At 36.3% G+C, this 12,959-nt stretch overlaps 2 protein-coding genes across 2 annotated transcripts in view; one reads left to right on the plus strand and one right to left on the minus strand.

Moving 5' to 3' along the window:
- The window catches only part of LOC110461444 (DNA replication licensing factor mcm5-like), a 12,135-nt gene extending 5,638 nt beyond the window's left edge, over positions 1-6,497 (minus strand). Inside the window, exons 1-9 of the mRNA XM_021514896.1 lie at positions 6,293-6,497; positions 5,429-5,555; positions 4,882-5,010; positions 4,434-4,606; positions 2,986-3,141; positions 2,239-2,323; positions 1,808-2,064; positions 1,190-1,511; positions 777-953 (exon numbers count right to left, since the gene is read on the minus strand). Coding sequence (XP_021370571.1) covers positions 777-953; positions 1,190-1,511; positions 1,808-2,064; positions 2,239-2,323; positions 2,986-3,141; positions 4,434-4,606; positions 4,882-5,010; positions 5,429-5,555; positions 6,293-6,447 — 1,581 coding nt within the window. The 5' untranslated portion in view covers positions 6,448-6,497. The remainder of the gene's footprint in view (positions 1-776; positions 954-1,189; positions 1,512-1,807; positions 2,065-2,238; positions 2,324-2,985; positions 3,142-4,433; positions 4,607-4,881; positions 5,011-5,428; positions 5,556-6,292) is intronic.
- A 36-nt stretch (positions 6,498-6,533) lies between these two features.
- Positions 6,534-12,213, plus strand: LOC110461445. Its single transcript, XM_021514897.1, has 4 exons — positions 6,534-6,907; positions 7,888-8,367; positions 8,603-8,763; positions 9,212-12,213. Exons 2-4 carry the CDS (start codon positions 7,914-7,916, stop codon positions 9,767-9,769), a joined length of 1,173 nt encoding a protein of 390 aa, XP_021370572.1. The 5' UTR covers positions 6,534-6,907; positions 7,888-7,913; the 3' UTR covers positions 9,770-12,213.
- The last annotated feature ends 746 nt before the right edge of the window (positions 12,214-12,959 follow it).

Here is a 12,959-nt window from a genome sequence, read left to right on the forward strand (position 1 = left end):
CATTGGGTGGGGGATAGTTTACCTACATTGGGTGGGGGATAGTTTACCTTCATTGGGTGGGGGATAGTTTACCTACATTGGGTGGGGGATAGTTTACCTACATTGGGTGGGGGATAGTTTACCTACATTGGGTTGGAGGGATATTTTACCTTCAATGGGTGGGGGATAGTTTACCTTCATTGGGTTGGGGGGATAGTTTACCTTCATTGGGTGGGGGGATATTTTACCTACATTGGGCGGGGAGATAGTTTACCTTCATTGGGTGGGGGGATATTTTACCTACATTGGGCGGGGAGATAGTTTACCTTCATTGGGTGGGGGGATATTTGACCTACATTGGGTGGGGAGATATTTTACCTTCACTGTCCATTTGGGTTGTTATTTATTTTTACAACATGAATAACTACAGTGTATAAGTACATGATATTTAGTGTGGTCGTATATATCCAAGATGGCGGACATTTGTGAACAGGGGGGTTGCTCGCAATTAAGCCCCCTTCCTACTTTTGGTCTATGTTTTTTCACTAGGTGTGGGGGCTTATTTGCGGTCAAATATGGTACCTTACAGATACATTTTTCTGTTTTTTGGTGTCTTTTTAGAATGATTTCTTCCATCAATTGATTTTTCCCAAATACAAAAAAAATGAATTCACAGGTAAAAACATACAATGAAACCAACATTTTACACTGGACCCCCAAGAAAGAATGCTTGAAATAACAAGTTCATATCCCCCTATATATACACAAAATCTTTGTTCATGGTTTAGAACACTGACCATATCTCTCTCTTCATTGTGTTCATCCTTGACTATGAAGATCATGTCAAATCGGGACAAGATGGTGGGCATGAAGTCAATATTCTCCTCTCCCTTAGTTTCATCCCATCGGCCAAACACACTGTTGGCAGCAGCCAGGACAGAACATCTGGAGTTCAGCGTAGTTGTGATTCCAGCCTGGAATTAAGATTGAGTTAATGTAGTTGTGATTTACACTGGAATAAATGTTTTCAACTTATGCAAGAGTCCTATTCCATGAAATCTATAATTTTCAAGCACTACACTTTTCTTACAATGTATACAACTTATCAAAAAAAAGTGAATGAACACATTTCAAATTTAAACTTCATTTTGAGATGTTTAACTTGATATCTTTTGTCTAAGAATGAACACTAAATACTCTATTGACTAACCTTGGCAATAGATATAGTCTGTTGTTCCATAGCCTCATGTATAGCAACTCTATCATCTTCTCTCATCTTATCAAACTCATCAATACACACAACACCACCATCCGCCAGAACCATGGCTCCACCTTCCATCACAAAGTTACGAGTGGACGGGTCTCGGATGACAGATGCCGTCAGCCCAGCGGCACTACTGCCTTTGCCAGACGTATACACTGCAATTGGCGACACCCTCTCCACAAACTTGAGCAGCTGAGACTTTGCTGTACCAGGATCTCCCAACATCAGGATGTTAACATCACCTCTTCTTGTTAGGCCATCAGGCAACCTGGGCAAATACAACAGTGCATTTAAAAGGCAAATAAAGCAGAAACCAATAAAGCAGAAACCAGTCATTTCTTTACAACTTCCTTTTGGTGAATACCACCGTGCACACACTTCATTATTCATTCTATATCCATTTTGAAAGGTGTTAAATTTTGACTCAACATCACACCAATTCTTACTTTTAAAATCAAACAACTGACCCTAACTGGACATTTACAATATATATAAACTAAGTGGTGTCCAGCAAAATAAATCTGCTAAAATGTTATTATTAACCCCTGTAACAGGAAATCCCACCTCTTCCTGGAACCTCCAAACAGCAATGAGGCGATTGCCTTCTTCATGTCAACACATCCGTAGATGGAAGGTGCAATGCTCTTGGCAATGGTCTCGTAGATGTTGGTGCTACTGGCTAGTCGACGAAATTCCTCCTCCTCAGCTGGAGTTATAGGGGAGTTGGTGCTCCTGCCGGACCCATCTGTATCCACCTGTATCCCAACCACACGGAAGTACGGACTGCGGATACCAACATTTACCTTGTCCCGTGTGTTTTTCTGTAATCATAATTCATATTATAAATATCAAAGATGTCAATTTTCTCTTGCAACTTTTAAAACAAGTATGTAGGCAATTATTTCAATAAATTCTTGTTTTCAAACATATAATTTGAATTATGAAAACCGGTGATCATTGGATGTGACCAGGCACATTTTTTGTCTGATCAGTACCTTTGAACTTTGGAAGGTTTTCTTGATGGAGAACACACCAACAACGGTCACCCTATTCCCTGGTACAACTTTGTCACACAAGTATCTGTAACCAAACATTACATTGTATTTTCATTCCTACATATAAAACACAAGAATGAAAAGGTACACATATAAAGGAACACATGTTGCAGTGTCATAATTCTTTCATCAAGACATACTTTTTCTATCTACATGGCATTGCAAATGATACAAATGCCTACACATGCTCAAGTTGACTCTTAACTGTTTATATCTTGTGAGCATGCGATACAAAACTAGTTATGTCTTTAATTACGATAACAACGTAGTTATTGATAATTATTATAATTGTGTATGTATCCCAATGTATGAAATGTGATTAATCTGATCTGTTCAGAAATGATGTCACTTAAGTGATGACAATGATTTTCTATAAGTAACCATGGTGATTGTGACCTTTACCTTGGCACTCTGAAACATGATCTTGTTTAAGGTGTTCTTATACTTAACAAAGACACGAAGTTGATTTAAAATCTGTTAACAAGGACTCGTTATCATTCTTACCAACACATTTAGTTTGATCAAAAACAATTCACACCTGAGTTACAGATTGCTAGATCCCTTCCACAAGATGATAATGAAATCATCATGAAAATAGTATATTTTTACCAGGTTCTGTACGGTTCTTCACAATAATCTGCCTGTATTGCACATGACTGACATTTTAAATTTAGTGAAAGTGCTTACCGATCACAGTACAGCTGCATGTGACGAGGCAGTTCACCGTTGGGAACAGCCTCTGGAGCCTCCTGCAGCTTCAGGTTCTGGAAGTCCACACACTTACACTTGTCTGGTACAATGAAGAAGGGGTCTATAGGACATTTAGGTCGGCCAGCTTGTTCTCTGTCAGCAGTTAGAAAATGGATGTTGTTTACAGCAATGTTATCTTTCACAACAATTGTCTAATTGTCAGTAGAGCAATGACAACTTTATTTTGATTTATAATATAAAGTTTTGTGACAATTGGATAAGAAATGGAGTCTGTAGAGCAATGATGCCATTTAAGATGTATTGTATACCTCATGGTGGGAGTATGATTATGATGTATTGTATACCTCATGGTGGGAGTATGATTAAGATGTATTGTATACCTCATGGTGGAAGTATAATTAAAACTATCTGTCTCACTTTAAGGTCTTGGCAACCCCCTTCAAATTCATATACATTTGTAGGTCTTACTTTAGGCGGAGATGTATTTTGGCTTATGGACCAGAAGACTAAATATTAGATATTTCAATCATCTCTATGGGGAAAAATAAAAAGTTTGTATTGCAATAAAATTCTGAAAATGTTCATCTTTGGAGCTAAATAGGGTAACATTACTACTATTCTTTAACCTCTTTTCCCCATAATGACACCATATGACGCACCTGCCAAACCAATAGATATATATAGGCTTTCCCCTTGGAGGTCATAAAGAAAATTATGACAAAATATGCAGATATCACTTCATCATCTTTATTAACACTTGTTTTGTAGCTTTTGTGGTCATATCATGCACCATAATGATTACAATTTAATAAACTTGATGAAATTTACTAAGTTGGTTCTGCTTTTTTTTTTTTATTTCAAGTTTTAAAGGTAAAATACCTGTGAAACACAGGTAAACAGTAACTAATTATGGATAAACACGTGGAATATTTCAATGTTTTTACAAGAAACAGTCATGGCACATACAAATTCACGGTCAATATAACTGTTCAAACCAAGAAAATTCTTCCTCTGAAAGATTCATTAAATATATCTAAAATATTCTGTAAATATGCATCATCTTCAATGTCAGATTCTAGGATAAAATCGGCATCCATGCTTCATGTTTATATTTTCAAGGAACGTCCGGAAGGTCACCTTGCGTCATTATCACGTTGCGGTGTAAACTCTTGAGAGAATTTTCGGTCTACTGGTGTGATGTAATCTATCTAAAACCTGATTAGTCAGTTTTTTTTAGCACAGCAGTAGGGAAATTCCCATTATTAAACACATTCTGAAGACGTCAATCTGTGTCATTATTGAAATGACCGTCGCATCATTATGGGGCAAGAGATGTAATACTATATGGGGAAGAGAGTTAAAAGAAATTAATCAATTAGAGTGCAGACCACATATGCGATCACAATGCCATTTCCTTTACTTACGTATTGCATTTTCGAGGTAGAGCATAGCCCTCCATTCCTGGGTTAACAGCAATATTGTTAAGGATGTTCTGACAGCCCCGACACTGAAGTGAAAGCTTTGTGGCCTTAGCTTTAATACCCGAGGCTGCTATCACGATCCCAGGAATCTTCACCAATTTTGCCATTTGTTCAGACTACAAACATTCAAGAACAGTAATTAAAACCAGCACTTCCTAAATCTGAACTTATTTTCACTTTGAATCTCTTTTTTCAAAATCTGAAAAATACTACTGTTTGTAATTTGATTTAATTAACAGATCAGCAAAATGAAAGCAGATTATATTCTTACATCAGACATTTATTCTCCATTAAAGGTGTAAAGTTTCACAACACCTGCGAGTACTTATCCTTATGTTACTGGGTTTTTTTTAAACAAAATTGTTCAACTCTTTTTCTATAAGAGGCTGACCTTGAGCTCCCTGATACTACACGGGTTGGCTGAGGAGTTCACCATGACTTGTATATCTTCCACATCTTCGTCCCCATCTGGACGGGGCCTGGTCACCTCATCAGCCACTTCTTTTGCTGCATCTTCAAACTGAAAGTACATTTTTGCAACCTTTATTATAAGTTCTAAAATACATGTAAATATAAATGTTCAGCAGTTTAGACAGAAAATTTTGGCCTAGGAAGGGAACCCTCAACACACTGATATTTTGCAATAGAAAATAATGACTCGATGCCAATAATATCACAGGTTTTCTCCGCAGGCACGTAACCACTTCTTTTCATATATTCCTTGATCACCACAAGGTGAGGTCACATGATCAAACTTCCATAAAAAAGGATGCTGATATGGGACTGTTCTGTAGTGTAGATGCAGTGCATGTTTTAAAATTACATAAAATTATGACTGGGTGTTGCTGTCTTCTACTATTGTATACTGTATATATATAGCAGTACTTCAAATGAAACCTCAATACTGAAGCCTGTTTTCTAGATCAATGAATGCATACCAATGGCAAATGTTCTGCAGGAAGTTTGTTAAGTTTTTCTGCTAAAGCTTCATCAAAGCTGGTCACATCTTGCAGATCAACTTCCAACCAGTGTTGCCCAAGGTTGTAGTTTCTTTTCAACTGGTCTCTAAAAAGAGAATAGAAGCAATGATAGGCAATGTAAGAACACAATTAAAACTGCCTGAAAATTAATTCAGCTACTCGATCATGAAGCAAGTTAGTATCTCGAAATATGTATGCTTTTTTTCTGATATTTCAAGACATGCTTTTAGTAATTAATATTATAATCCTCAACATAACCGCAGGCGCCTGAATCTGGTAAGTAAATATGTGAAAATATAAAATAGTCTGACTCTGCCTGTACCCTACTATATATAAGGGTAGGTAGACTATTTTATACCAGAACTTATACCAAATGCAGGCGCCTGTGACATAACTAAGCTTACATGTATGATCACTCGGGAGATATATTTTCTGAAGTTCTGTCAATAATGAATAACGGTAATACACACAAAAAATACATATAATATGATTTTTTAAACATATTATAGGAATTTATTTTTGTATTACTGTTATTATTCATTATTGACAGAACTTCAGGCTCCTGTGATATTTTCAAAAAATACGTCTGTTGTATCACTATCAGACACTACACGAAAATTGATGCACAGATGAGTGAATAAATCGATCAATAATAACAATTGGGTGATAGGGGTGTTACGTTAACCTTGTTTCAGTTTTTAAATGAACGATATTCTAATTACATAAACAATGAAAACTTGTCAAAACAAATTGCAATCAGCGGCCCCGATGATATGGGCACTGATTGAGTGCGGATATCACCGTCAGCGTTGTATATCTCACCGATATCGGTATGAAAAGTTCCCTTCGTGAAATTGTCTAATAAAATCTTTGAATCTCTTCTTAATTTGCTGTCTGTTGATCTGGTTTTCATCGGTTTGATCTTCAGATCCAAAGTTATCACTGAAAAAAACGCCCGCATCATCAAATCCTGCCATCGTGAAACCGTTCTCTCGCTTTGTTTTGCTCACGTGTTCACATTTGGCGCGAAATATTTCCCGTAAAAATATTCATTTCCGGGTTATGGGTTAATATTCGAAAACCCTCTAAATATATAATACAATACAAGGGGTGCCGAATAAGTTAATAATGGCGGGAAATTTATTCGGTTATAAACACAACATCGATTTTTTATGGCTAGGTCTAGATCACAGTGTTTTGTTGGAGTGTTTGAATAATTGATAAAACCAAAGTTATTGTTCGGATAGATTCTATGTTTAACGTTACTGTATTTACAAGGCAGGTAATTTAACCATGTGTTATCGACCGAGACACACCTGGCAGGTGTGTGTTCGATTTACCGAACAGCATACCAGTACATAGCAACGGGCGGCCTTGACTTCCAGTGTGTATTTGGACTGTTTAATCGTCTTACCAGAAGTGACACCGAGTGACACGGTAAAGTATTGTATTGCTAGTCTGCTTACATAGCAGATACTACTGAAGTGACTTAATTTCTAAGATAGATAATATGAAATTACAAAAGATAGTAAAGTACCTTTATAAACAATCAGTGCTCGGAAAAATACTTTGCCATGCTACTCCTATAATGGCTATACAACATAAGAGGCCGCTGGTCGTTTAGTTTTTTTTTGATAGGATACGATTTTGCCGATTGTCAAAAGTATCTCGCCGTGTAAACCTCTAACATAGTTGTACTAGAAGACTATATAGCTAGATTACCATGCACACTAAATTAATATTTATCTAAGTCCCGATGTATTAGTGCCAAAAAATAGGTGTATTTTAGAGAAAGATACATACACAGAACAGATAGTGTTTTGTAAGGTATACATAAGGTAATTGTCTAGGCCTCTTCAACACCAAACACCAATCGGTGATTCCATACATATCGCAACATTTTATAGCATACATAAATATTTTTTTAACTCATTATCTTTTTTAACCCTTTATCAATAATAAAATTATCATTATGCATATCAGAAAATACAGCATGCACTGTTGTCCCCATCTTATGTTGTTCGTGAATCACGTGTGTCACAATTAATAACTCCAGCTGGGGACGGTCAGAGGGGTCCTCCCAATGTTTTGAGCATCAGGATCTGAACTTGTTCCTATAAATATATATGACATAAACTTGTCACACATATGACTTATATCCCTTGCCTATTTGTGTACACGTTTACAGTTTTAGAGGTCGTAACATTTTCATTTGTCTTGAGAGTACTTGGTATATTTATTACTGCCAGATCTTAGTTATTTCATAATTTCAAAGGGAGATGGGGGATTCATGGATATCATTATCTGAAATGTTGTAAAAGTTGCAGATGTCTTAGATACCTGCATGCTCATAGACAAAATATTGGTACATATAATTACAATATCTGACTACAGCTATGTATTTCTTTTGGTTGAAGGTTTGGGGTTCATTGCTATCGTCACAATGGCTGAAGATACAGCAATAGAGAAGCACATCAAATCTTTTGTATCAAACAAAATTGGAGAATCTGTATACCTGGACTTGTCTAAATCCAAGTTTGTAATCATCAAACACAAAATAAAGACAGGCTCCATATCCTTGGCATCACTCTGGGTTCGTGTCCTTCAACACCGCAACAACTACCCAGTACAGCGCTATCCCTATAGAACACTGTATGAGGCTAATGGAAACCAAAAGATCAGTCTGAAGATTGACGATGTAACGATGACAGTTTTCTTGTCAACTGGTACACTGATGATACAGGGGAATTTTGTGTTGGAGTGGTTCACCAAACGATTTGAGGACATCCTGAGGAATTACGATGCCCCAGATGGTCCATCCCAACCTGTACTTGCCATGTTCACACAGTATCAAAATCAATGGGAAAGCCTTCTGGATAGGGAGAAGAAAGCTGCTGGTGAGTGTCACGTTAGCTCTGTCAAACTCAACGGTAGTGATTAATTCCTTCACACTGTCTTGGTATTTCAATAATTAATTCTTTTTTGTTTGATTTAATCTTTTAATAAACCTTTGATATCAGTTTTAAAACAAATACCCAGTATTGAATATTTTATACCCATTAAACAATGTTGACAAAATATTACCATCTGGGAATTCAAGAAATATGTGATGGTTTTCTTTCTATTAATTAGATGAAGCCTCCAGGAAACAATGGGAAAGAGAAGAAGTGGCTCTATGTAAGGCTGATGAACTACCAGTAACTGTAAAGCAAACCTTCCAAGAGGCGGATATGTCCGACCAGGAGGAGGATAACAGGACACTGCAGCAGCTGGAATTGGTTAGGCTTGATCAGGTAAGCAAATTAAAGCAATGCAGTTTTGTTTCCTCTTAACATTTAAGATGGTCACTATCTGATAGTTATTATTTATTTATAACTGCTTTTGATAGAGCAAACTAGCAAACTGAAATCCACTCTCGCCGAGTTTTACCCAAGCAAAAAGATTTTTTTATAAATTTATCAATAACATTCCGTATAAACATGATTTCTAAATGTTTACCTCTCATGATCAGAACTTAATTCCTAATATCCATTGTCTTACTTTACTAATAGTTTTTGTGAGCCGAAAACTGGACAAATTCTACTAGACATCTGGTTTCAGCGGGTTACAGTTGAGACACCAACCAAACAGGCTTTTTTGAAAGCTTTTTGCAAAACAAGTTTTCAATTCCTGTTTTTGTTACCAACTTAGCCTTTATGAATTCTACTAGACATTAACACAGTTAGTTTGTGTATGTTTCAGCTGGAGGAGGAGGACCTAGACTCCCAGTTGGAGAAGCTACGACAAGGATGTGTTTTGGATGGTCCCACGGTTGTCTATCCTCTGTGGAAATCTTTGTTGGACTGCTGGTTCAGTAACCAGACTAACAAGGTGTATCTGGCCACCCCTTTCCTAGACACTGTCAGACTCTCTGACGTCTGCCACTTGGTCCTTAAACATAAACTCACTGCAAACTTGGAAGCCTTCTATGTACGCCAGAACTGTGATCACAAACTCCAAATATCAGACGTTAAAAGGAATACACAAAACCGGCTAGAACCAAAAGACCAAGTGTTCATAGAGTACAAAGTTTACAACAGAATTGTGTATCCACTGAAGAAGTTCCACACTAAGTTCCTGGCGTGTGTAAGCAAGGGACAAGCACAAGTGGTGGTAACCAGTGCCAACTTTCACGCCGACCACTTCCACTTTCCCAACTTAGAAAGTGTCCAGTTCCTGACCATGACTGAAGCAGAGTTTATTCACAGATATCTAAGGACCATACAAGCATCACAACTGGAGGTGACAATACAGACATGACCTGTCCCTGTGTAACTTATCTCGTTAACAGATATATCATTAATTTATTGTATATCAGGTTTTCTCAGGAGACGTCCGTTACGCATAACAACTTATTTTTAATGTTGTTTTGTAGTCATTGTTAGAGTTTTTATCTAGTCTAGGATAATTTTATTTCATATTTAGGAAAGAAAAAATGATCACCCTAATACTTTGTAATAAATTCAATCTAAACCTCACTTAGGTAAATGTATTTCTTCCCTTGGTAAATACTATTTCGTAATGCTTCCGCTAGGGGTCGAACCCTGGTCAAATGCTTATATTTGGAGAAATTCTCCCTAGCCGAGTCGGTAATAAGGACCAAGATAGTTCACTAGTTTGCAAGGACTTGGGCCCTTTTAAATGGTATAAATTTAGAGAAAGAAAGAAATGATGTACACGTACAATATACCTTTTCCCTAATTCAAAAACCCAGGCTTCAATTTTGTTTTTTATTTTAAATTCTTGAAACAGGATCTCGTTCATTTTTCCCCTCCAAAGGGATGCATGCTAATTTTCAGTATCAAAATATGGAATAATCAAATAAAAGATCTATCGCCGAAATGAGAAAAAAAATCTACCCTCACAAAACTAGTCTGCAAATATTCAACAAATAAACCATGTCAACATTGATATACAATACATACCGTGATGAATGTTTACAATATAAAACATTACAAAGTTACACTTTATGGCATTGGTAGCAATATTACCAGCTATGTAATTCTTGTTGTTATTTAGAGGTGTCTTCACTGTGATTATTACACTTTAGAGATGTAATTCTTGTTGTATTTTAGAAGTGAAAGGATTAGTGTACAGTGCTAGAAATTAATTTCAAGAATCAGTAGTTAGTTAGACTAGTAATTTTCAATTTTGCTAGTGCATGTGCAAATTTCACTTACCTAATACGGTATTATTCAACATGATACTCACAGTAAGTAATATCAAACTTTGATTAGTCAGTATGGCTAGCAATTCCAAGATCCTGTAGTCCAGTTGGAGATTTCAATAATATTAGACTATCACAGGCAACCCTTATTGTCAAGCCTTCATTATTTATTTCTTTTTCTTTTTAAGTATAATTATTTATTAGAGGTGTAATAATGATCATATTTTAGAAGTGTATACAAACACAATATTGACAGGCTTATAAAACACAATGAATCCTGTATGGTTTAAGGATACAATTCACCTTTGGATAGATGAATCATAACCCTTTATTTAGAATATGGGTTGATGGTCATTATTTCTTGTTTTTTTAAATTCAAAATTGAACATAATATTATGTTTTGATACAAATAATTTGCAAATGATATGTTGATTCATGAACAGCCACTTTACAAATGATATGTTGGTTCATGAAGAGCCACTTTACATATGATATGACATGTTGTTAGGAATCCTCTTATTGATAATTACTAGACCTTGAAAGGTATTTGTTCTAAGTAAGTGAAATTTAAGTCTAATGAATTATTAAGCAGTGGATAACATTTGTACATAATTACGTTAAAACCTGACCCAATATCACTGGACCAAACCTTTTAGTCCAACTCCAGTAAGAGCTAAAGTTGTGACATTATGGAAAACTGATGGAAAGGAAGATAAAACTTGGCAGGAATTGGCCTAGAAATGTTTTCTGATATTGGACCTTCCTTAACATGTGGACTGTACTCTACCAGTCTAAGAAACAGTTGGTCCCTATGGTGTTAGTTTTATACATGTTACATTTTGGAAATGTGTACAACACACAAACTCGGTATCTTTAACAGTTTTGCAGATATTGGACACTTGTTCTATCTTCTTATTTGCACTACTATAGTTGAATGTTTCTTTCACAATTTTAAAGATGTTTGTTAAGAGTATATTGCTGCCTTTTAGATATGTTCAACATTACATTTAAGCATGATGCAAAGTTAATTTTGGTCAATGTACAATTCATTAAGGTCCTTTGGTTAAGTTATCATCCATGCAATCGGAAACCGTTCAAATCTAATATTCAAGGTATTGGATCTGTGAGAAGTCTAGTCGTATTTAGAGGATGCTTTGAGATGTTTATTTGACAATTTAACCCGAAGCTGTGAGAAGTTTAATTATGATCAAAGATTGAAGCGAATAGCTGTGATAGCATTGTTGATAATTTCAATTTTATGAAAGCTACATGGCATTTTGATAGCATTAAGGAATTTGTATTAAATCTTATATCTGATTGACCAGTATTATTTCTTTTTTTTACATGATGTAACATTTACATTTCATTATAATTATATGGTGCTTGTGTTATTTATGGAATCAAACCTTCACAATTTAAGGTGTGTTAGTAAATACTGGTGTAGTATTTTAATTGCTTGCTCACTAAAATAATTTTCTTTATACACTATAACTGCTTAATAGATGTTTACATTTTGTTTATTGTACGTAACATTGTATCTTAATTTAATTTCAATAAAATGATCAAAATGTGTTTGCTTGGACATCACTTATTGTATACGTATTTATTTTAAAATATTAAGTGTTAAATCCAAGTTGATCTTCCTCCAATAAATTACAGTCCACCATCTGGTGTATTAACGTACTTGTGCACAGTGAGTAAGCCGCAAGTGGTGCAGATAAAAACCTATATATGCAGTGCAGTTAAAAGGGAACCTGTCTATCGATGCCTGGTGTGCTGCAGCTCAGCCTTAAGGTGTTCCAGGGAGCGGCACGCTAAGGCGTTAGCTGGTAGACTGTTCCACAGCCTGATCATGTAGGGGAAAGAAGAAACGTTGGTATTGTTACGTCCTTTCGTATGGCACCAGGAACTTCAATTCATGACCCCGCCCTGCTACTGCCACTGGGGTGAGGTGTGTAGCGGGTATGTCCACTTGTTGGTTTACAATGCGGTACATCATGATGACCTTGGTCTGTGCCCTACGCTCCTGAAGGGTTGGCCACTGGAGTTGTTGCAGCATAGACGACACACTGCTGGTAGTGTGGTAGTCACCGGTGTCGGATCTGGCTGACCTACGCTGCACCATCTTGAGTTTGTTGATGTTGTTGGCTGTGGAGGGATCGCAAATTACACTGGCATACTCCATAATTGGTCTTACAAGTGTCTTATAGTACAGTTTCGTGGACACTGGTAGATGTTACGTTGTAATAAAGCTCTGGTGTTGTTAGCTTTCTTAGCGACCTG

The sequence above is a fragment of the Mizuhopecten yessoensis genome, unplaced genomic scaffold, assembly GCF_002113885.1.
Source record: "Mizuhopecten yessoensis strain PY_sf001 unplaced genomic scaffold, ASM211388v2 scaffold10621, whole genome shotgun sequence".
In the NCBI taxonomy this organism is placed as follows: Eukaryota; Metazoa; Mollusca; class Bivalvia; order Pectinida; family Pectinidae; genus Mizuhopecten; species Mizuhopecten yessoensis.